The 25,823-nt window shown below is 39.6% G+C and overlaps 1 protein-coding gene across 4 annotated transcripts in view; it reads left to right on the top strand.

The window, feature by feature from the left end:
- Positions 1–25,823, top strand: part of SLC30A10 (solute carrier family 30 member 10) — a gene marked incomplete at its 5' end in the record, with an annotated part of 59,989 nt that overhangs the window by 21,748 nt on the left and 12,418 nt on the right. For 3 of the 4 annotated variants that reach the window (XM_082834043.1, XM_082834042.1, XM_082834044.1), the window contains 2 exons: positions 3,992–4,231; positions 11,446–16,554. In XM_082834043.1, coding sequence (XP_082690169.1) covers positions 3,992–4,231; positions 11,446–11,945 — 740 coding nt within the window. In that variant the 3' untranslated portion in view covers positions 11,946–16,554. Of the gene's footprint in view, positions 1–3,991; positions 4,232–11,445; positions 16,555–25,823 lie in introns of those variants that run through there. The other variant, XR_014326016.1, reaches the window with a different exon arrangement.

Here is a 25,823-nt window from a genome sequence, read left to right as displayed (position 1 = left end):
TCTAAATGAATTAGTTAAAAAAATTTAACTGCAACAGGGGAATTCCTAAAAAACATGGTGGTGAATCTTTTTGGAAAGAGGATCTGTGATGAAAACTCATAATCCTTTAGTTTATCCTGTTTTTTAGGTTCAGTTTAAATATAAATATATAGAATATATATGTTATTAATATATATTACATATATAATATATATTAATAACATATATATTCTATATATATATTTAACGGGTTTTTAAGATGGAGTTCACCATCATAGCACTTCACCTTTTCAAAGCACATTCTGTTTTTTTATTCTTTCTTTAATTGAGATAGTATTGGCATATAACACTAATTTCAGGTGTACAACATAATGATTCGATCTTTATATGTATTGTGAAATGATCACCACAGTATAAATATAAATACATGAATAACAGTGTCTGGTTAACATCCATCATTATGCACAGTAACAATTTTTTTTTCTCATAATGAGAACTTTTAAGATTTACTCTCTTGGCAACTTTCAAATATATGGTACAGGATTATTTTTTTTCTTATTTTATTTATTATTATTTTTAATACACATTTATTGGAGTATAATTGCTTCACAACACTGTGTTCGTTTCTGCTTTATAACAAAGTGAATCAGCTATACATATACATATATCCCCATATCCCCTCCCTCTTGCATCTCCCTCCCACCCTCCCTATCACACCCCTCTAGGTGGTCACAAAGCACCGAGCTGATCTCCCTGTGCTATGCGGCTGCTTCCCACCAGCTATCTGTTTTACATTTGGTAGTGTATATATGTCCATGCCACTCTCTCACTTCGTCCCAGCTTCCCCCTCCACACCCGGTGTCCTCAAGTCAATGCTCTATGTCTATGTCTTTATTCCTGCCCTGCCACTAGGTTCATCATTATAGTCACCCTGATGTCCATGGCATCTCCATGACTTATTTATCTTATAACTGGAAGTTTGTACCTTTTGACTCCATTCACCCATTTTGCCCACCCCTCCACCACCTCTGTCAACCACCAATCTGTTCTCTGTATCTGTGAGCCTTTTTTTTTTTTTTAAGATGCCTCATACAAATGAGCTTGTTAATTTTGCTGCTCAAGGAGACGTTTGTCCAGGTGCAAGTACTGCAGCAAAGGGTCCCAGGTCCCAGCCTGTCTCACCACCATTTAAGACATACATATAGTGGGGTGAGGAGGGCTTAGGCAGGCGGATCTGGTTTGAGTTCTGTCTCTGCCTTCCACTAGCTATGTGACCTTGGGCAAGTAACGTTCCCTCTTGGACCTTCAGTTTCCTTATCTACATAAGGGAGATAATAGCAGTGCTGATATCTCTGTGTTGTTGTGAGACATCATGGCTGATGGGAACAGCACAGAGGATTCACTTAATGAATTGCCTTCCCATCAGTTCTGTGCACTTACTTCTCAGTGGGTTTTCAGACGTTGTTTCACGTCCTCTATTTTTTTTTTTAATTTCTACATTTTATTATAAATTATATATGCATAGTAAGTGACTCAAATTTCAGCTAGACATAGAAATAACAAATAAAACATCTTTTGACTAGCATGATAATAAGACATTATCCCTGAAAGTCTTTGAGATGGCAACATGCAACACAAATGTATTCAAGATAGTTGAGTCACTAACAAGTTTCAGGGCTCCAGATTAGGTCATATTAATTTCCAAGCGTTCTACTGACTCTGTTATTCTATGATCCTGACAGTTAATAGCAAAAAGCAAATCACGGCAGTATTTCCACAGTTTATCCTGCCCCCCCCACCACACACACACACCGGCTATGTTTTCGTTAGATGTTTATACACATTTTTTTCTAGTATCACGTCCTCTTCAGAACTGGCCTCTTCGAGAAGTGAGGCAGATGCTATTCTTATTCCCATTTCACCAGTGAGAATCTTGCCGCTCAGAGAGGTTGACTTTCACAAGACCCATGACTCACAGAGACTGTCAGGTCTGTGACTCTAAATGTAGCGCACCCGTCTCCCATGTTGCCTGACAAGCACATCCTCTTCTGCAGCCTCCTTTGAGTTCTCTGCTTGGAACACCTTTTCTCTGAGTTTCTCTGCCTGGGACTATTGCCTTTTGAAGCCTGTCTCCTCTTCAGACTCTTGCCCATGTCTCGAGAAGCCTTTCTTGAGATTTCTCATCACAGGGAATAATCCTCCCTCTGGAAGTTACTGATGCACTTATCCAGAGCCCTGCCAGTGGACTGAGGTCCCCAGAAGATCATGACCATCTTTGTATGGAAGGCCAGAAAACACACCGCAATATCTCAGGAATTTAGTGAAATGAAGCTGTAAGCAGTTTTTCAGACTGAAGGTCACGATAGTTTGGGTTGTAAAATCAATTTAGTAAAGCATGATCAGCATTTTGAAAACTAACTAGAATTGAATGAAATAGAATAGAAAATAGTAATAAGTCCCATGTAAGGATAGGTTTTGTTTTTTCGAGAAACATTTGTTTCAGTGTGTGTTTGTGCCTGGGCTAGGATGCAAAATAAGATTCTTACTGTGGATTATGTGAAAAATAAGTTTGAACACTCTTTTATATAATTCTTAGGGTCCGGTAGTGAGATTTCTCAGAAGGAGAACTTGAAACGGGAATGTAGGACTTCGATGGGGCAGGATGCCCAGTGGTTCTCTAGTCATACTATGCAGATTTATATCCCCACACGAACACTTTGTAGCTGTGTGCTCTTGGATAAGTTACTAAGCTACTCTGTGCCTCAGTTTGCTCATTTGTAGAGTGGAGAGAGTAACCACTTTAGAGAGTCCTTAAGAGGACTTAATGTGTAAATACATGCAACATACAACAATGTCTGGTGCATAGATGTTAGCTAGCATTACAGTTATTATAATTAAGTAAAAGGCAGAAGGCACTCTATGTCGTGGGAGTTATGACTGACCAACCAGAAAACTGTTTTTTTCCGAGTGCCTAGATTGTATGCCTCCAGTGCTAAAATACAAACAAAGGAAATGCAGGGTATGACCAAATCTCCACTCCATTCACTAACTCCCAGTTCAGTCTGTGTCCAACAAACACCTGGACACTTAGATCTTCTTTAGAATTACATGCTTTCTGTATCATGACCGAAAACTTTCGAAGTGGTTCCCTTAAGTAAAGGCATCCACAATTTTTGTTATTATCTGTAGAATTTAAATGTTATTTTATTGTTACGAAGGGCTCTTTATTTAGTGGGAATGTTGCTGGACACTGTGGAGGACCTCTTAAACCAAAGGCAGTTTAAATGACCACAGGCTAAGTGAGACGTAGGTAAATGCATTTAGGGAAGGGGAAAATGGATCAAGGTAGAGGGAAGACAAAGAATAAATAAATATAAATATTATATTTATCTGTAACAAACCATAATGGAAAAGAATATGACAAAGAATATGTATACCTGAATCACTTTGCTGTACACCAGAAACTAACACAACGTTGTAAATCAACTATACTTCAATTAGGAAAAAAAAGTTTGGGAATTCCCTGGCGGTCCAGTGGATAAGACTCTGTGGTTTTACTGCCGTGGGCCTGGGTTCGATCCCTGGTTGGGGAACTAAGATCCCACAAACCACGTGGCATGGCACCCCCCACCAAAAAAATGTTTGAAGCAATTTAAATCACAGACACCTGTCTGAAAGAAAAAGAAACCATTTGCATAGCGTCTGTTTCCAGCTTGGTGCCCTCTGATGGGTGGTAGGTGGCAGCAATGTGGCACCTTGAACTGGCACAGTCCCTCTTCCCGCAGGTGTCTGCAGCTCAGAATCTTCCTAGGCTGTTCCAGGTTCTCTGGGTCCTGGGACGGTGGCCTGAGGTTTTGTTTTCTGTGCAGCAGTGGCCATTGTTTTTTGCTTTCAAATCCAGCCTGCTGTTCTAACTGAACAGAGAACAAATAGCAACAGGTATTCATAGACTTGGGAAGCCAAGTCAGTGAGTGTCACGTGGGCTTTATTGGTCTTTCTTTCTTCCCCACAGGGGTACTTTTACATGTGATGGGAGATGCCCTGGGGTCGGTGGTTGTGGTGATTACGGCCATCATATTCTATGTGCTTCCCCTGAAGCATGAGGACCCATGTAACTGGCAGTGCTACATTGACCCCAGCCTGACTGTCATCATGGTCATCATTATTTTGTCATCTGCCTTCCCACTCATCAAGGAGACTGCTGCCATTCTGCTGCAGATGGTCCCCAAAGGCGTCAACATGGAAGAGCTGAGTAAGTCATGCAATTCTTATCTTGAACCACTGCCCAGTGACTGTTCTTCAGGCCAAAGGGCCAGCATTATTTCAGAGCAGCGTTTGATTTCTGTATCCTGAAATACTTTAAATCACAACGCAATAGAGACATCCTCACATGTTTTGTAGATGACTGCTGCTACTAAGATGACTCACAGCTCTGAGAACCAAAGGTCCTTTTTAGCCCATCATTCTCTGACTCTACTGCAGATTTTTAAGAATGTGTTGCTTGGGCAATACCTATTCCTGGGCTATTTATTTACCTTCATGTCAGAGATTTATTCTAACTCAGATAAGGCCACTCTGTCCAGGACTTGATTTTTATTCCCCCTATTCTGAAAACATGAGTCATTCCTTCCTATTCTAGATCCTGCTTTTTAGTTAACTGATTCTTGTGGGCACACAAGTCACCGTGTGTCCTATAACACAGTAAAATGGACCATATTTAAATTCACTCATTCAGTAGTGGAATCTGTTTCTTTGCTTTGCTCAAATAGAAGGTCAGACTCTCACTTGAGTTTATGTGCATCTGAGGATAGAACATTTTTATAGACTTTATAGGATGTCTGAATGGGAACTCTCCAGATGTTGGTGAGAAACTGAATGTGCAACTTTAGTTCTAGTGTTTCTAAATGGAGATGAAGTTTTTATAGGAAAAAAATTTTTTTCATGAATATTTGCTATTATTCTATCTATCATTACTTCATCAGTGAGCCAGTAAACATGAACTATAGCCCAGGCCCACTATGCAGCTGAAAGTTGGAAGACCTTATTTCATGACAAATAGCTGAAATTAGATTTGATAGGTCTTAATATATTAAACAGCCGTGGATAGCCTTTCCCCCTACAGGCATGATTTACAGTGTGACTGTCCTGCATGCCTACTCTTTGCCCAGTGCTGCAGGCAGAGGATGACGGAGGTAAAAGAGGCTCCGAGGAGCAGATATACCGCATCATTTTCCTTCCAGGGGCTTGTTTGCCAATGGAAAAAACAAAAGAAGCATATACAAAGCAACTTGTGATATATATTGGCTTATATTGCCTTTTAACAAAATAATATAGATATATTGGAAAGCAGATATTAAAAAAATTAGAGTATAATAACGATAGGAACACTCTTATGATACTTATTACATGCTAGGTAATATTGTCCAAATGCTTTACTTATATTAACTCATTTTAATCCTTAAAATAAACTTCTGAGGTACTGTCATTATCATTCCTAATTTACAGATAAGGAAACCGAGGCACAGAGGGACTGGGTAAATTTTACAAGGTCATGCAGGTAGTAAATGATTAGCTGGGATTCAAACTCTAGCTGGCTACAGGTTGTTCATCATCACTGTTCAATACCATCTTTCTAAATACATACTAATTTTAGAAAGTATGGAAAATATAGAAGAGCCTAAATAAGAAAATAGAAATCTCTCATAATCCTACCACCCAGAAATTACCACTCTTAATATTTTATGTCAGTCATTCAATAAAACAAGACTTAATCTATCTAAAAAACTCATTTTTGTGTGTGTATATATACAATGATGTTTCATTTTTTTTAAAAAAGAAAGATAAGCAAAATAAGAAGACAGAGAAACATGTAGCAGATGAAGGAGCAAAGTAAAAACCCACCAGGCCAAACAAATGAAGAGGAAATAGGCAGTCTACCTGAAAAAGAATTCAGAGTAAAGATAGTAAAGATATCCAAAATCTTGGAAATAGAATGAAAAAACTACAAGAAACATTTAACAAGAACCTAGAAGAACTAAAGAGCAAATAAACAATGGTGAGCAACACAATAAATAAAATTAAAAATTCTCTAAAAGGAATCAATAGCAGAATAACTGAGGCAGAAGAACAGATAAGTGACCTGGAAGATAAAATAGTGGAAATAACTTCTGTAGAGCAGAATAAAGAAAAAAGAATGAAAAGAATGAGGACAGTCTCAGAGACTTCTGGGACAACATTAAATGCACCAACATTTGAATTATAGGGGCCCCAGAAGAAGAAGAGAAAAAGAAAGGGACTGAGAAAATATTTGAAGAGATTATAGTTGAAAAATTCCCTAATATGGGAAAGGAAATATTCAGTCAAGTCCAGGAAGTACAGAGAGTTCCATAAAGGAAAAATCCAAGGAGAAACACACCAAGACACATATCAAACTACCAAAAATTAAATACAAAGAAAAAGTATTAAAAGCAGCAAGGGAGAAGCAACAAATAACACACAAGGGAATCCCCATAAGGTTAACAGCTGATCTTCCAGCAGAAACTCTGAAAGCCAGAAGGGAGTGGCAGAACATATTTAAAGTGATGAAAGGGAAAAACCTACAACTAAGATTACTCTACCCAGCAAGGATCTCATTCAAATTCAACAGAGAAATTAAAACCTTTACAGACAAGCAAAAGCTAAGAGAATTCAACACTACCAAACCAGCTTTACAACAAATTCTAAAGGAACTTCTCTAGACAGGAAACACAGGAGAAGGAAAACACCTACAATAGCAAACCCAAAACAATTAAGAAAATGGTAATAAGGGGCTTCCCTGGTGGTGCAGTGGTTGATAGTCCGCCTGCCGATGCAGGGGACACGGGTTCGTGCCCTGGCCTGGGAAGATACCACATGCCGCGGAGTGGCTGGGCCCATGAGCCATGGTCGTTGGGCCTGCGCGTCTGGAGCCTGTGCTCCGCAATGGGAGAGGCCACAGCAGTGAGAGGCCTGCATACCGCAAAAAAAAAAAAAACGAAAGAAAGAAAATGGTAATAGGAACACACATATCAATAACTACCTTAAATGTAAATGGATTAAGTGCTCCAACCAAAAGACATACACTGGCTGAACGGATACAGAAACAAGACCCATATATATACTGTCTACAGGAGACTCACTTCAGACCAAGGGACACACACAGACCGAAAGTGTGTGGATGGAAAAAGATATTCCATGCAAATGGAAATCAAAAGAAAGCTGGAGTAGCAGTTCTCATATCAGACAAAACAGACTTTAAAATAAATACTATTACAAGAGAAAAAGAAGGACACTACATAATGATCAAGGGATCAATCCAAGAAGAAGATATAACAATTGTGAATATTTATGCACCCAACATAGGAGTACTTCAATACATAAGGCAAATGCTAACAGCCATAAAAGGGGAAATAGACAGTAACACAATCATACTAAGGGACTTTAACACCCCATTTTCACCAATGGACAGATCATCCAAAATGAAAATAAATAAGGAAACACAAGCTTTAACTGACGCATTAAACAAGATGGACTTAATTGATATTTATAAGACACTCCATCCAAAAACAACAGAATACACTTCTCAAGTGCTCATGGAACATTCTCCAGGATAGATCATATCTTGGTTACAGATGAAACCTTGGTAAACTTAAAAAAATGGAAATCAATCAAGTACCTTTTCCGACCACAACGCTATGAGACTAGATATCAATAACAGGAAAAAAACTGTAAAAAAATACAAACACACGGAGGCTAAACAATACACTACTAAATAACAAAGAGATCACTGAAGAAATCAAAGAGGAAATCAACAAATGCCTAGAAACAAATGAGAATGAAAACATGACGACCCAAAACCTATGGGATGCAGCAAAAGCAGTTATAAGAGGGAAGTTTATAGCAATACAATCCAACCTCAAGAAAAAAGAAAAATCTCAAACAAACAATCTAACCTTACGCCTAAAGCAATTAGAGAAAGAAGAACAAAAAACTCCAAAGTTAGCAGAAGGAAAGAAATCATAAATATCAGATCAGAAATAAAGGAAAAACAAATGAAGGAAACAATAGCAAAGATCAATGAAACAAAATAAAAACTAAATAATAAAACCTTTTCCAGGTTCTTTGAGAAGATAAAGAAAACTGATAAACCATTACCCAGACTCAACAACAAAAAAAGGGAGAAGACTCAAATCAACAGAATTAGAAATGAAAAAGGAGAAGTAACAACTGATGCTGCAGAAATACAAAGGATCATGAGAGATTACTAAAAGAAACTCTGTGCCAATAGAATGGACAACCTGGAAGAAATGGACAAATTCTTAGAAAAGCACAAACTTCCAAGACTGAACCAGGAAGAAATAGAAAATATAAACAGACCAATCACAAGCACTGAACTTGAAACTGTTCTCAGTGGTGAAAAAATGAAACTATTTCCACTAAGATCAGGAGCAAGGCAAGGCTGCCCACCCTCACCACTATTATTCAACATAGTTTTGGAAGTTTTAGCCACAGCAATCAGAGAAGAAAAAGAAATAAAAGGAATCCAAATCAGAAGAGAAGAAGTAAAACTGTCACTGTTTGCAGGTGACATGATGCTATACATAGAGAATCCTAAAGATGCTACCAAAAAACTACTAGAGCTAATCAATGAATTTGGTAAAGTAGCAGGATACAAAATTAATGCACAGAAATAGTGTAGCATTCCTATACACTAATGATGAAAAATCTGAAAGAGAAATTAAGGACACACTCCCATTTACCATTGCAACAAAAAGAATAAAATACCTAGATATAAACCTACCTAAGGAGACAAAAGACCTGTATGCAGAAAACTATAAGACACTGATGAAAGAAATTAAAGATGATACAAACAGATGGAGAGATATACCATGTTCTTGGATTCAAAGAATCAACATTGTGAAAATGGCTCTACTACCCAAAGCAATCTACAGATTCAATGCAATCCCTATCAAACTACCAATGGCATTTTTCACAGAACTAGAACAAAAAATTGCACAATTTCTATGGAAACACAAAAGACCCCGAACAGTTAAAGAGAAAGAGAAACAGAGCTGGAGGAATCAGGCTCCCTGACTTCAGACTATGCTACAAAGCTACAGTAAACAAGACAGTATGGTACTGGCACAAAAACAGAAATATAGATCAATGGAACAGTGTAGAAAGCCCAGAGATAAGCCCATGTGCATATGGTCTCCTTATCTTTGGTAAAGGAGGCAAGAATATACAATGGAGAAAAGACAGCTTCTTCAATAAGTGGAAAAACTGGACAGCTACATGTTAAAGAATGAAATTAGAACACTCCCTAACACCATATACAAAAATAAATTCAAAATGGCTTAAAGACCTTAATGTAAGACCAGACTCTATAACACTCTTAGAGGAAAACATAGGCAGAACACTCTATGGCATAAATCACAGCAAGATCCTTTTTGACCCACCTCCTAGAGAAGTGGAAATAGAAACAAAAATAAACAAATGGGACCTAATGAAACTTAAAAGCTTTTGCACATCAAAGGAAACCATAAACAAGAGGAAAAGACAACCCTCAGATGGGAGAAAATCTTTGCAAATGGAGCAACTGACAAAGGATTAATCTCGAAAATATATAAGCAGCTCATGCAGCTCAATATCAAAAAAACAAACAAACCAATCCAACAATAGGCCGAAGACCTAAATAGACAATTCTCCAAAGAAGATATTCACGTTGCCAACAAACACATGAAAACATGCTCAACATCATTAATCATTAGAGAAATGCCTGGTGGTGCAGTGGTTGAGAGTCTGCCTGCCAATGCAGGGGATATGGGTTCGTGCCCCAGTCCGGGAAGATCCCACATGCCGCGGAGTGGCTAGGCCCATGAGCCATGGCTGCTGAGCCTGCGCGTCTGGAGCCCGTGCTCCACAACGAGAGAGGCCGCAACAGTGAGAGGCCCGCGTACCGCAAAAAAAAAAAGAGTCAGGTACCACAATGTTCATCGCAGCACTATTTACAATAGCCAGGACATGGAAGCAACCTAAATGTCCATCGACAGATGAATGGATAAAGAAGATGTGGCACATATGTACAATGGAATATTACTCAGCCATAAAAAGAAACTAAATTGAGTTATTTGTAGTGAGGTGGATGGACCTAGACTCTGTCATACAGAGTGAAGTAAGTCAGAAAGAATAAAACAAATACTATATGCTAACACGTATATATGGAATCTAAAAAAAAAATTTTTTTCTCAAGAACCTAGGGGCAGGACAGGAGTAAAGATGTAGATGTAGGGAATGGACTTGAGGACACGTGGAGGGGGAAGGGTAAGCTGGGACGAAGTGAGAGAGTGGCATGGACACATATACGCTACCAAATGTAAAATAGATAGCTAGTGGGAAGCAGCCACATAGCACAGGGAGATCAGCTCGGTGCTTTGTGACTACCTAGAGGGGTGGGATAGGGAGGGTGGGAGGGAGGCTCAAGAGGGAGGGGATATGGGGATATATATACGTATAGCTGATTCCCTTTGTTATACAGCAGAAACTAACACAACACTGTAAAGCAATTATACTCCAGTAAAGATGTTAAAAAAAAAAAGAAAGAATATCATACCACATATACATTCTAGCTATTTGCTTTTTCACTTAAAAATACATTATGTACACTTTCTCATATTCTTAAATATGCAACTTACTTTTTCACAGCTGTATCATATTCTATCACATAATTGATTTAACGATTTCCATTTTTTTTCATTAACACAAAAAGCATTGTCCAAACCAGTCTGGTACATAAATATTTGGTTATTTGTTTCAGTTAAATTCCTAGTGTTAGAATTGCTGGTTAAGGTTTTTGATCCACATTGCCAAATCCCCTTTAAAAAAGGCATCCTTCTTTATATTCCCACGCCAGTCCATCAGAGCGTCGAATGCCTTGTAAACTCAACCACCCTGGGCATTTTGTGGGGAGGATTGTTATGAAATTTATTTTCTTGAATTGCTTTTTTTTTTTTTTCGAGGTACGCGGGCCTCTCACTGTTGTGGCCTCTTCTGTTGCGGAGCACAGGCTCCGGACGCGCAGGCTTAGCGGCCATGGCTCACGGGCCAAGCCGCTCCGTGGCATGTGGGATCTTCCCGGACCGGGGCACAAACCCGTGTCCCCTGCATCAGCAGGCGGACTCTCAACCACTGCGCCACCAGGGAAGCCCCTTGAATTGCCTTTTATGGGCTAACAGTGTATGGTAGAGGAATTCAGAGAGGAAGAAGACGATTATGGGAAAATGTATGGGAAGATGTAGCCATATACGGTACAGCTATTTTGCTTCCTGTTATTCTTAGTAACTACATCATTCTGGTGAGAATGCTTAAGGGGACCCTATCCTCCCGTGGTGGTTCCATGTTTCAAATGGAACCTTCACCTTGGCTATTGTTTTCTCTCCCCTATTCTAGTGAGTAAACTCTCTGCTGTGCCCGGAATTAGCAGTGTCCATGAAGTTCACATCTGGGAACTTATAAGTGGGAAGATCATTGCCACTCTGCACATCAAGTATCAGCAGGATGGGGGAGATCAGGATGCCAGTATTAAAATTCGAGAAATCTTCCACAACACGGGAATCCACAATGTGACCATCCAGTTTGAGAAGGTGGACCTGAAGGGGCCCCTGGGGCAGAAGGACTTGCAGCTGCTCTGCAGCTCACCCTGCATCTCCAAGGGCTGCGCCAAGCAGCTGTGCTGTCCCCCCGGGGCACTGCCTCTGGCCCATGTCAATGGCTGTGCCGAGCACAATGGCTGTCCCCCACTGGACTTGTCCCGGAGTGATGGCCTTGGGAGACGACAAACAGCAGAAGTGGCTCTTGAAGTATCTTTGGAAGGTTGTCTGAGTGACCATGGACAAGCTCTTAGCAAATCTCAGGAGGACTCACGTTATGTCAACAGCACACATTTTTAGTTTGGTGCCCACATCAGTAAGCTGTATAGGTGAGGCACTTTGGAACCACTAGCTGGGCTTGTGGGAAGAGATTTGTGGGTCATAGACTCTGATCACACTCACAGTGTGCACACACTCTGTGTTCAATGAGGGTTTTGGCTGTTTGGGATGTTAGTTGAACTTGTCTGTTAATTTTTATGTGACCGAGAACCCTTTTACATTATCCTGGGTGTTTCATGCTGCTCTTCAACAGTTTTGTGTGAACATTTATTTTCTGAAGCAAATGCACTAGTATACATATCAGGGACATTGAAGGCTGGAACTCAATAATTGTGGACACAGGATTCAAAGTAGTTTTTGTTTGGAATTGCTTAGAACGGCTAGCTGACTCTCAGGTGAGCTCATAGCCAAGCACATCAAACAAAAACTTAAGAACCATAATAGCTATATTCTTTTCTATTCCACTGGGAGATCATAAAAGAGGAAAGTTAAGTAGTCTCTATAACTGCAGAAATTTTTTCTTTGACTAATTTTTGAATAAACGTAAAATGAATACCTAGTAAGGTAGAAAATATTCTCAGAACATTAGAGGATGTCAGGTTTATTGGGGGTGGGGAAAGGCAGGAAGAAAATGCATTTTGATGATTTCTTCATTTTGAGAGGTAGAGAGAAAAAGACTTTCTGCTGTGAACTGAACTACAGCTATAGGATGCTTCGAATGTTCAAATACATAAGATGCTTTTTTTTTTCACTTGGAAGTGTGGGAATATTTCTACTCCTTTAAGTATGACACAGTACCTATATACTGTCTTTTAGAGTCAGTCTAGTTAGGACTGTTTTCATTTATTGCTTATTAATGATTTACTTATTTGCCCAAATTTCCCTTCAGTCTTCTTTTATATGATCACATTGATCTGTGTAGCATTTACCAGGAGAAAATGAGTATTCTCGGGATAGGAGAATATATGGCATTGAGTATGCATTCTTGCCCAAAAGATAAGCTAGATTGACTTTCCTTTAATTAGACATATTTTAAGGCATTTACTATAGTTGCCAACTAGTACTTTGATGGAAAAGTGTATGTCCAAGGGAGAAATGAGAATTAATTAAATTGCTGCCTTTAATGTGTTTCAAGGAGCTTACCTTTTTCTTTTATGTCTCTTGACCCATATTATCAAGTTCATACATCTATTAGAATCTGATTTTCGTTCCATGTACTGGAGAAACATCTGACATGAATTTAACAAACTGTTTAGGCAGCAATATTTTCACCAGAACAGTCTCAAAATAAGTATAAGAAACGGGAGGTGCCTTGCTAAAGAACTAGAATTTTTTTTTTCTTTTTTTTTTTTTTTTTTTTTTGCGGTACCCAGGCCTCTCACTGTTCTGGCCTCTCCCGTTGCGGAGCGCAGGCTCAGTGGCCATGGCTCACAGGCCCAGCCGCTCCGCGGCATGTGGGATCTTCCCAGACTGGGGCACGAACCCGTGTCCCCTGCATCGGCAGGCGGACTCTGAACCACTGCTGCCACCAGGGAAGCCCTAGAATCTTTTTTGATGGGTTGCAAAATTGACTGAAAAAGATCATCCCTCAGGCTGTAAGCATTGAGTCTGTGCAGTTTAGAATCTTCACAGTTCTCATCAGAAATGCTGGATTGGGAACAGAAAAAGCACCCACATTTTTCAACACAAACACCATTTAAAAAACTGTGTCTTAGTTTTAAATTCTAAGGCTGAAATAAAGAAGCAACTGTGATCAGTAGAATAGGAAAATTTTTATTCCTTGAAAATTTATTATCCGAGTTTAAATTGGCCATGAATTAGGTAAATAGAAAAATGCCTAAATATGTTTTTATCCCTAGGAGTTTATTAAGCATATATACTTAATAGTATTATATAGTACTATAGCTATTATATAGTATGTACTTAATAGCTAAATAGTATTACATAGTATGTACTTAATAGCTAAAATGGGGGTAGATATAAGGCAACAGTTTTACTTTTAATATTAAAAGCATGGCATGTACTCACACAAAACAGAGGATTCTCTGTGAAACTCACCACAGTAAACTGTGGACCAAATTCTCTTGTATAAATGTTGGTTGAGATACACTGATTGGAGCCAAAGAAGAAATGTCTCTCACTTCCAGATTTGAAGGTCTAATTTGATCTCATATCATTCTGCTTTTATTAAAAGGGAAAAATTATAATTTTATAGTTTTTGTGCAGCTGGGTAAAGGAATGCGTATTAGTTTACATCCAAATAATGTTCTTTAATTAATCTCTAAAGTATTTTTCTGGAAAGGAAAAGGCTCTTAATTCCAACATAATTAAATCTAACCTCAGAAAATTATCTCGATGGACATTTACGAACATACCAAATTATGGAGTGCAGTCAATGTGAAATAGTACCTTTTGAAGACAGTTGGGCTTGGTGTGTTTAATAATGTCCAAACAAGCTAATTAAGTGCAATATTTTTCTATCGGGTTAGGTGCTTGCATTTGCCACTCAGGCACTGTGATGCCTGCTGTATGGTGTTTTTACTTGGGTTTTACTCTCCCTTTAGTTGTCCTGCATTTTAATTCTCCCAAGGAAACATAAACATTTTCTTTTTTCCTTTGAATGGGCCCTGCAAAGTGGCAGTGGTGCCTAAACAACACTGTTTTTTTTCCTGAGATTACAAAAATACTGCTACTCAGTTTCGCGTTCCTGTGTGCATAGGTTAGTTCCAGAAAATTCTCTCTTTTTTTTTTAGGAACTGAAAATAAGTTTTTAAGAGTCTAGGGAATCCTCTGGGTGTCAGATCAGGACCAGCCATCAGGTGTTCTAACCTGGGGATGAGGGATAGCCTCCTATTTCTATGGAAAGAGTCCTTTCCGCATTATTTCAGCACCAGCTATAGGAAAAACTAAGTCTACTTTTATTTTCCAACTTTCAACTCTGTTTGTGAAAATAGAGGTTACGTTTTTTGTCATGATATTTGTCCATTATGAATACCCGTGGGGCTACCAGGTTCCATTGTTGACAGAAAAAAATATTATCCTTTTAATTTTTTGATCAATAAAATAGGGAGACATTGAGGAAGAATTTAGAATACTCTCCATGTTTAGTTACTTTTTTTCCTTCTTTCTTTTTTTTTTTTTGCCACCAGCTGGCCAAACTCTAGTGGAGGTAAATCAGGAACTTCAAAGTTCAGTAGGAATGGGTGCTTTGAATGTCAAAGAAATCACTGGGGTAGATTTTGGATTGTAATAAACTGCCTTTTGAGGTAGCAAGAGCTTTTGCTATGCTTCTTCAATCTCCTTGTCCTTGACATTTGAACTGGATAACTCCTTGTTGTGTGGGGCTGTCTTGGCCTTGTAGGATTTTTAGCAACATCTCTTGGCTTCTACCCCCTAGATGCCAGTAGCATCCCCTCAAGTTGTGACAACCAACAATGTCCCCAGACATTGCCACAGGTCCCCTGGGGAGCAGAATAGCCCCTAGTTCTGAGCCACTGACTTAACCTACGGGTCCTTGAGGGATATTGTTGATGAAAGCCCTTCCAGGGCCCAATAATCCTTTTAATATAATCACTCTGCAGAATTTGCTCTTTAAAAAAATATTTTTAAAGGCTAGATAAAACTATTTATAAAAATACAGTCGTCTTTAGAAGGGGTTACATCAGCACAATTGATTCTTGGAGTTAAGGTGTTTAATTTCCTACCAATTTTAAACTTGATGATATTTTTTTGTTACTGGTTTCTGACAAACAGCGCATCTTAGTGCTATGACAAATTCGGATGTTAAAAACATTTTTTTATTGTTCATGACTCACTTAATCCTTTGCCAAATCATATCCATTTTTTTCCAAGAGTACAAAATACATTTCCTGTTTTTAAATTACCCCGCGTGTAATGTATCTTCACACTCTTGCAATTAAAGATCGCAAAAAAGACTGGTTTAAAAAAACGACGAAACGCAACCTAATTTGGGTTTCTAATGTAGGCTGAGTAAGCATGCCTATTGTACAGCCCTTGTCGTTCACTTGATAAATTGTCACCTATTTGTGCTTCTGAGTGTATTCACATGTGATTAGCCACAGGAATAAAACAGGAATGAAGCCGTTGAATCGGGGAAGTAGCTGCTCAAATGGTACTTGCATCAGACCCTCATCCTCACTGTAATCTCAATGTTCTTATCAATTTGGAGTTTAGCTAATGAAAATGTGCATCTTTTTCTGGAACTTTTCAGGTGTTTCATTCTGGACTTTTTTGTTTACGTGGAACTTTCTTGCTTATTGCTAGATGGATCAGTGGGCTCCTCTTGGTACAAAGCCAGGCCAGAGACACTGAACCTCCTCTGAATTCTGATGGGAATAATCTGGAAAGGATGATGATTTTCAAGGGAGAATAATCCCTTCCTGGAGGTCTGAAATTATGTTACAGTATTGTGGAGTTTTGTTGCTTAAAGTCTTCCTTCTGTCCTCACAGGTGATTTTGCCAAAGTATAATTGTCACATTTGGGGGAATTATTAAAACTCTAAGACACAAAGTTTCAATAACTCATCGCTAATTGCATGTGAAGTCCCCCAGTGATGTATGCACAGACGCATACCTTTAAAAGTGAAGATGTTCAATGGTGCTATCAATAAAAAGTTTTTAAAATAAATATATGACTGAGAGATGTTTGTGAAAATTTAACCGATAACGCAAAGTAGCTGAACGCATTTTGTCTTTGTCACTTACTCTATAGTCAGTTTCCACTCAGTAACTCCGTGGATTGATTTTAATAATTCTGTCTCCATTTCACACCCCTCTGCCACTCTCCACTCTTGGCAGAAATGTCACCAATTGACCCAGCTACCTTACTTACTGTAACCTGGACTGATCTGGTTTTCTAGTGGGGGCTACCCAATGGGTTTGTGTATGAGAGGAGCTCCTGGGATTTAGGGAATGGTGAGAGGTTAGGTTTTTTGGGGGAGAGACCCTATAGATCTGAAAATCTCTCCAATGAATTGACTGGCATCTTTATGACTATTGAATAAGGGGAACAGTCTTCCATTTCTTTCAATTGCTTTTATGCTACCCATCAGTCAACTGATTAATCGGCTTATACTTATTGTAAACCATGTACACGTGCTTCTTGCCTCTAAGGAGTTTATAATCTATATGTGAAAAAGGCAGTCCACCTTTGTGGGAGTTTAAAGCGAGCTACCTGTAGCCTGGATGGCCGGGGAGTGGGGGGATCTTGTGCTGGATGGGTTCTGGTGCTCAAATGTGCACATTCTAAGCCCTGGGCAGCATCTGCAAAAGGAGAGGGTTACATAATATTTCATGACCATTAACTTCCTTCAGCAGTAAGAGTCTGGAGTATGGAGCAGAGGTGAAAGTACTCAGTACTCTAGGGCTTAGGCTCCAGAATCTCTGACTACTCCATTTAAGAGAGAACCCAGCCTCTCCCTGTGTCTCTTACCTTCCTTAATGTTTCTTCGTAGCACTGTCGCTTGGTAACATTATATTACGCATTTGTTTATTTCCTGTCTCTCCAAGTAGAATAAGGCTTTGTATAATCCACCACTGTGTTCTTCAGCCTCTATCCCAGTGCTTGGAACAGTGCCACAGTACCTGGCACATGAATGAATGAATAGGTTCAGCACTTGGTGTTCCTGGTTGGAGGCTTTGGACAAATCATTTAACTTCACCGTGCTTCAGTTTTCTTATCTATAAATGAGGTTAATGATGAAAGCCTGTGTTATCTTCCTTACAGGGTTATTGTAGGAATCCTAGGAGATCAAATAGGTGAGAGCAGAGTTAAGTGTCAATGGATTTTATTATTTTATGCGTTCAATCTGACGTTCGCATCCTTCCTGCTCTTATCCCACCTCCTCTCATCTCTGTAATCCCATTTTGTCAGTTAAATACCCCTTAAAGCTAAATGGCACTAAACAGTGGTACTGTCAACACGGGTAAAAGTGAAGAGGAGAGAATGAAGAGTCAAGCACAGCGCAAAAGATTTCCATTTGAAACTAGCCTTGGGGTAGTTCAGTGGGTGAAGAAACAGGGAGAGGACAACCCATCTGGAGAGCTGAGACTTCATTCTCTAAGGCAGCAGGCGCTAAGCTTTTGTAGGAGGGATGTTGGAGGGTGCAGATTGGGGAAATACCAGGAACAAAGTTTTTTGGTGAAACGATTCTATGCAGACATCTTCCCCACCACGATCTATGCTGCTCTGTGTTCAGCAGACCTACCACCTCATCTCCTGCCTCTCACAGGATCTTGAGCCCCAGGAGCTGTTGCTAAGGACTCCCTGGGGATGTCCCACGGGAGTCTACAGACATCCCACATTCACTGGGAGTTTACCCCAATTCTTTTTTTCTCTAATGAAGTATGGTTGATTTACAATGTTGTGTTAATTTCTGCTGTACAGCAAGGTGATTCAGTTATTCATGTATATATACATTCTTTTTTAAAATATTCTTTTCCATTATGGTTTATCATAGGATACTGAACGCAGTTCCTTGTGCTGTACAGTAGGACCTTGTTGTTTATGCATTGTATATATAATCGCTTACATCTGCTAATCCCAACCTCCCACTCCATCCCTCCCCCAACCCCCTCCCTCCTGGCAACCACAAGTCTGTTTTCTATGTCTGTGAGTCTGTTTCTGTTTCCTAGATAGGTTCAGTTGTGCCATATTTTAGATTCCCCCATATAAGTGATATCATATGGCATTTGTCTTTCTCTTTCTGACTTATTTCACTTAGAATGATCATCTCTAGTTGCATCCATGTTGCCACAAATGGCATTATTTCGTTCTTTTGTTATGGCTGAGTGGTATCCATTGTATATATGCACCACATCTTCTGTATCCATGAGTTTAGCCCAATTCTAAAATCACCGTTCCGTGATGCTCTTCTGTTGGTTTTAGTGGGAGCATTCCGCCCACAATCCCTCCTCCATGCTCCTCTCCCCAGAGCAGCTGGAACCTTGCTGCCACATTTAATACCACCTTCCCTCTCATCCTGTGTCTAACTAATCTTTACGCTCAATTAATGTTCCCTTCAAAGGACTCTTGACATCAGCCCCTCCTTTTCTATTCCTGTCCCATTTCTTGGGCGCAGAATTAACACTTCCCACCTGTGCTGGTGCAGAAACCTGACCAGCCTTGAACTTCCTGTCGACCCTCTTGTTTCCCTCTGCTCCAGGAAGAGGACAAACTCCTCAGCCTGTCACCAAAGCCCCCTTTGCCCCGCTGGGCCCCAGCAAGCTTTATCTTCTTCAGCAGACAATAAGAGCACCGAGATAACCTAAGGAAGTTAGAATGTGAGAGGGTGTAATGGTGGTTCCTTGTGGACTGGTAAATGGAGTTTTGTATGAGTTGGGGAGTGAATATCACACAGTAGCCTGTTCTGTTTACCCTAAAAAGGCATTTTCACTTTTTTGAGTTTTGAATGAGATTAGCCAAGTGATTTCCTTTCTGCTTTCTCTCTCTCTCTCTTTTTTTTTTTTCTGATTCCTTCCTTTTCTATGTTAGCATGTCACTTTGCCCCAAAGGGTGATTTTCTGTGGATGACAAACTGCCGCTCTTCCAGCCCTAGTGTCCTGATTCAGGAGCACGCTCTGAAATGAATACATTCCATGCAGGGAAATAGAGCCACGATCTCACTCATTTTTGTAAGGCAGAAGGATGGTGGACTTTCCTTTGTCTCATACTTGAACCGTATGTTCACAGAGGTGGCTGTACCATTATAATAAGCTCCCATATAGAGTCACAATATTTGGTACATCACACTGGTTCTTTTAGGCTTGGAGATGCAGATGTAATTTTCATGGAATTTTTAACCACAGGGCTGGGTGGGTTTTTTGCCTGCATTTTCTCAGGGGAGGGAGGGGAAGGAGGAGGTATAAATTCTTAGAGTGGCTGGTGTCGATATGTGCTTGCAGTGGTGATGATAAAAACCAGGTCTTCTATCTGCCTCAGAAACCTGGGACCTGTGCTGGGCTGTGAGTGTGTGGCTGTAATCTGGTGTTCAAAAGTATTTAGAAAAAACGAATATGACACTTTTAGAAGGAGTGATGCCTGAAGCTTTGCTTTATAGCTTTTGCTTTCTATTGTCAAAACTTGCACAGCAGAGGGCTTCCTAAATGGGGAGACGGGATCTGGCCCATGGCCTGACCAAATCTAGGTTATAGAAAAGGGCTTTCCAGGAGGGTGAGAGGAATTGGGAGATTGGGATGGACACATATACACTATTTATACTATGTATAAAATAGACAGCTAATGAGAACCTACTGTATAGCTCAGGGAACTCTACTCAGTGCTCTGTGGTTACCTAAATGGGAAGGAAATCTAAAAAAAGAGGGGATATATGTATACATATAGCTGATTCATTTTGCTATACACTAGAAACTAACACACCATTGTAAAGCAACTATACTCCAATAAAAATTAATTAACGAAAAAAGAAAAGGGGTTTCCAGAGAGATTTTATTATAAGAATTAACATACACTATGAAGTATAGCTTGGAGTTTGAGCGTTCTGGCTCTGGGGTCTGCCTGCTGTCAACTCCCAGCTCCACCAGCTGCTTGACCTCAGGAAGTCCACTATCTGTGAATAAAAAAAGTTTCCTGAGCCTCATTTTTACCATCTGTAAAAGTGGAGAAAGTCTTAATTCCTGCCTCATGAGATTTTGGGGAGGATTAACGGCGATGGTCCCCGTGGAGTACCAGCACAGAGCCTGGATCTGTAAATGCTCTTAGGAATGCTAGGCCTTCTTTAAACTACCAACTTTAATAAGTAAGATTTCAAGAGTTAGTCTTCTTTTTGACTCACGACTCACAGTGGAAATGCCAAAATGTATAGCATAGACCAGCCTTGAGTGTCGGCACCCAATTAGATTTTAAACGTCTTGAGGGCAGAGGCCATATTCCACTATTTCACCAAAGAACAATATAGACTTGATCACATGACCGAAAAATCCCAAGGCACCTTGTTCCTAGGAAAGCGAAACTGACCCCATACTGAAGGGCTTCAGTGGATTACCAGGGCCCTTCTCTGCAGGACCTCACCTCCCAACCAAGTTGGTGTCTCCAACAAGAGCTTTATGGAGGGTTCCTGGGTCCAGGTTCCAGTCAGAAGCAGTGAGGGCTTCAGCTCCACGGCTGTCACTGCCTTTCAGCCACAGACCACCAGGACGCACCTGTGGATAAATAATAAAACAAATGGGTTTTAATGTTCAATGTAGGGAGGGGACTGTCCACCATGGGGAACCACGAAGCATCTTAGCAAGAGCGTGTTCACAAGGATTTGTTACAGCATCTGGGCTGTGCTGGCTGATCTGGGGGAGGATTCAAGGAAGGGGGGCTTTGCCCTGGATTAGATGCTGCCGGCAAGTGGGATAATTCTATGACTGGGTGTCTTAATAAATTCTGTCTATAAGGTGAGGGGAATGAAGCGAGGCTTCAGTTTTAATTGGTAAAGAACAGCAGTCATTCATATTATCCTGGGTAGGGGGATGTCCAGTATTTCTCTGGCTGGCAGAGCGCTCTTATTTTTATCTGAGCTTAAGATCAGAGGGCAGAGTGGCTTCTTGTCTGGTGCTCATGTCCTGAGACATTGTGTTCAACAGAACACTCTGACTTAGCCGTGAGCGCCAGGCCAATCCTAGCAACATCAAGGCCGGGCTGTGTCAGTTCCAGATGTCAGGGGACCTGCTTGTCTCTTTTTCATATTTTCAGTACGTCACATATTTGTTGATGCATTTTAATGAAGCAGGCTATGCACGTTTAAATCCTGTTTTGAAGGTCACTTAGAAGCTGTGTGACCCTGGGCAAGTCACTTCACCTCTTGGAGTGTCAGTATCCTCCAAACTTTTCAACGTGAGGTATGATACCTACTCCCAGGAGTGCTGTGAAAATAAAATGAGATCGTGCATGTTCCTGGCAAAGACTCAGTGACTTTAAAATGTTAGCCGTTTTTATTGAGCCCCTCTATGTATATATCTGCCTCCATGACTGTCTCATTTTTAGGACATGAATCAAATGCACTTTCTCCTTTTGCCTCATTTTATTTCCTTGCATCATGGGACTATTAAAAAAATCCTTTAAGAAAAGGGAACGCTCCTACGCTATTGGTGGGAATGTAAATTGGTGCAGCCACTATGGAGAACAGTAGGGAGGTTCCTTAAAAAACTAAAAATAGAGCTACCATATGATCCAGCAATCCCACTACTGGGCATATATCTGGAGGAAAACATGGGTTTCAGAGGATACATGTACCCCAATGTTCATTGCAGTGCTGTTTACAATAGCCAAGACATGGGAGCCACCTAAATGTCCATCGACAGAGGAACGAATAAAGAAGATGTGGTGCATATATGCAATGGAATATTACTCAGCCATAAAAAAGAATGAAATAATGCCATTTGCAGCAACATGGATGGACCTAGAGATTGTCATACTAAGTGAAGTAAACCAGAAAAAGACAAATATCACATGATATCACTTATATGAGGAATCAAAAAAAATGATACAAATGAACTTGTCTACAAAATAGAAACAGACTCACAGAGTTAGAGAATGAACTTATGGTTACCAGGGGGGAAGGGTGGCGGGGAGGGATAGATTGGGAGTTTGGGATTGACATGTACACACTGCTATATTTAAAATAGATAACCAAAAAGGACCTAATGTAAAACATTGTTGTCTTTTTAATGAATATGTGCAAATCAACATCCAATTTCTCTTATTACAGGTAGATTTCTTGTAGCTGTTTATGTTATTATGAAGAGGGAAAATATATTGGCCTAGTTTTCTGACTTTCCTCTTAAAGCAGAAAGCCATTTTTTTTGCTTTAGTTATAAAGAAGAGGGGGAATACATGATAAAGTAACTGGCTTGATTTCTCTTTCATTTTACACAGCTTCTGAACATCTAATTGTTTTTAGTTGTCTAAATAAAATGCCTCTAAAACAAACAAAAACCAAACAAAATCCTTTAAATGTCATGGTTAGAAGACTTGCTAGATGCCTAAGGTGATTTCTTCTTTTGTGGTCACTCCTAGGAAATACTCTTCATGTTACTGCCGCCATCACTACTGCTGTAACCAATAAGATGGTGTCAAATAATCAGGGCTAGAGAGAGTCTGGCTAACATGTGTGTCCTAGCATGGGCTGTCACACAGCTTCTCAGTGGCCAGACTGTTACCCAAATACTCAGGTAACTATCTGTCAAACATCAATACATGAATGAATGAAGGGAGGTAAATGGTGAAGTGTGGTTCACCTCTCACCCCACAGTCTGTCAAGTAGGTATTTTCTTTCTCTTTTGACACCAACATTCAAATGAAGCTCTGATATACAGTTTATAAGTCACTTCAGTGCTCAACACTTCACCGCAAAGAATGCCCTGGGTGAGATATCTGTGGTTTCCAACAATGTTGGCCTCCTATCTCCTCTTTACAGTGTCCTGGACTTGGACTTCCACGCCCACATATGTTTCAGGCCATCACATTTGAAACAGATGTTTTGAGCCCCATTGCTCATATGCTAAGATAGTGTCTTTTGTTATTTGGGAGTTCTCTTTTTAAAAATTTTTATTGGAGTATAGTTGATTTACAATGTTGTGTTAGTTTCTGCTGTACAGCAAAGTGAATCAGTTATACACATACATATATCCACTCTTTTAGATTCTTTTCCTATATAGGCCATTACAGAGTATTGAGTAGTTCCCTGTGCTCTACAGTAGGTCCTTATTAGTTATCTATTTTATATATAGTAGTGTGTATATGTCTATCCCAATCTCCCAATTTATCCTCCCCCCACTTTCCCCCTGGTAACCATAAGATTGTTTTCCACATCTGTGACTCTATTTCTGTTTTGTAAATAAGTTCATTTGTACCATTTTTTTTTGGATTCCACATATAAGCAATATCATATGATATCTGTCTTTCTCTGTGTGACTTCCTTCACTCAGTATGATAATTTCTAGGTCCATCCATGTTACTGCAAATGGCATTACTTCATTCTTTTTTTATGGCTGAGTAATATTCCATTGTATATATGTACCACATCTTCTTCATTCATTCCTCAGTTGACGGACATTTAGGTTGCTTCCATGTTATCTGGGGGTTCTTGATTTCTTTTTGCCTTTCTTAGAACTATTTTTTAAATGACTAAACTGTCATAAAACAAAATTGTGCAGACATGTATAAAGTGTTTGAGATAATTCCAAACCTCAGAGGAAAGCATGCTTAATAAAATAACCATTTCCAACTATATATTTTGTTCTTCAACTTGCTTTTTATTCATATTAAAAAACGGAAGTATATTGATTTAAAACAGTGTGTTAGTTTCAGGTGTACGGCAAACTGATTCAGTTATACACACACACATATGTATATATCTATACTCTATTTTGATTCTTTTACATTATCATTTATTACAAGATATTGAATACAGTTCCCTGTGTTTATCCTTGTTGTTTATCTATTTTATATATGGTAGTGTGCATCTGTTAATCCCATACTCCCAATTTATCTTCAACTTGCTTTTTATTTTAATTAAAAAAAAATTTTGGCCATGCTGTGTGGCTTTCAGGATCTTAGTTCCCTGACCACAGACTGAACCCCGGCCCTTGGCAGTGAGTGTGGAGTCCTAACCACTGGACCACCAGGGAATTCCCTTGAACTTGCTTGTTAAAGTGAGCAATATATTCTGGCTACTTTCCAAGTCAGGACATAAAGATTCACTCTATTTCTATTAATAGCTACATAGTATTCCATTGCATGTCTATATCAATGAATATCTAATCTCCTACTGATGAATTTTACTTCTAGAAAACCATATGGACTTAAATCTACATACAATTTTATGGGTATTATGTGTGAGGATGTTTGGACTCCATGCCATTAAAAGTGTTTCTTCTTTATACTTTTTGCCCCACCCCATTTTCTATAATGAGTATAAGATACTTATATAATATCAGAAAAAAATTATTTAAAAATAGTATTCATTTCACAAATGTTCAACTCAATTCAACAGTGTCTCATATCTTCAAATAAAGCTGTTCCTTGACAACATAGACTGCATCTTCATATGATGGTAACATTGACTCAGCACTCCTATGTGCCAGGTACTTGACATGTATATATGATCTCATTTAATCATCACACATGTCTGCAAAGTCAGTTTGCTCTTTTACTTATGAGGAAAATGAAGCCCAGAGAGTGTTTTTCGCTTTTTAAATTTTTAAATATATTAATTTTTTTGGCTGTGTTGGGTTTTCGTTGCTATGCACGGGCTTTCTCTAGTTGTGGCAAGCCGGGGCTAGTCTTTGTTGCGGTGCATGGGCTTCTCATTGTGGTGGCTTCTCTTGTTGCGGAGCATGGGCTGTAGGTGCACAGGCTTCAGTAGTTGTGGCATGCAGGCTCAGTAGTTTTGGTGCACGGGCTCAGTAGTTGTGGTGTATGAGATTAGTTGTTCCACGGCACGTGGGATCTTCCTGCACCAGGGATTGAACCTGTGTCCCCTGCAATGGCAGGAGGTTTCTTTCTTTTTTTTTTTTTTTACTTCTTTATTGGAGTATAATTGCTTTACAATGTTGTGTTAGTTTCTGCTGTATAACAAAGTAAATCATCTATATGTATACATATATCCCCATATCTCCTCCCTCTTGCGTCTCCCTCTCACCCACCATATCCCACCCCTCTAGGTGGTCACAAAGCACTGAGCTGATCTCCCTGTGCTATGCAGCTGCTTCCCACTAGCTATCTATTTTACATTTGGTAGTGTATATGTGCCAATGCTACTCTCTCACTTCATCCCAGCATACCCTTTGCCTTCCCCGTGCCCTTAAGTACACTCTCTACATCTGCATCTTTATTCCTGTTCTGCCCCTAGGTTCTTCAGAACCTTTTTTTTT

The sequence above is a fragment of the Leucopleurus acutus genome (assembly GCF_964270905.1).
Source record: "Leucopleurus acutus genome assembly, chromosome: 2".
Lineage (NCBI taxonomy): Eukaryota > Metazoa > Chordata > Mammalia > Artiodactyla > Delphinidae > Leucopleurus > Leucopleurus acutus.
This window is presented reverse-complemented; position numbering and strand designations above follow the sequence as displayed.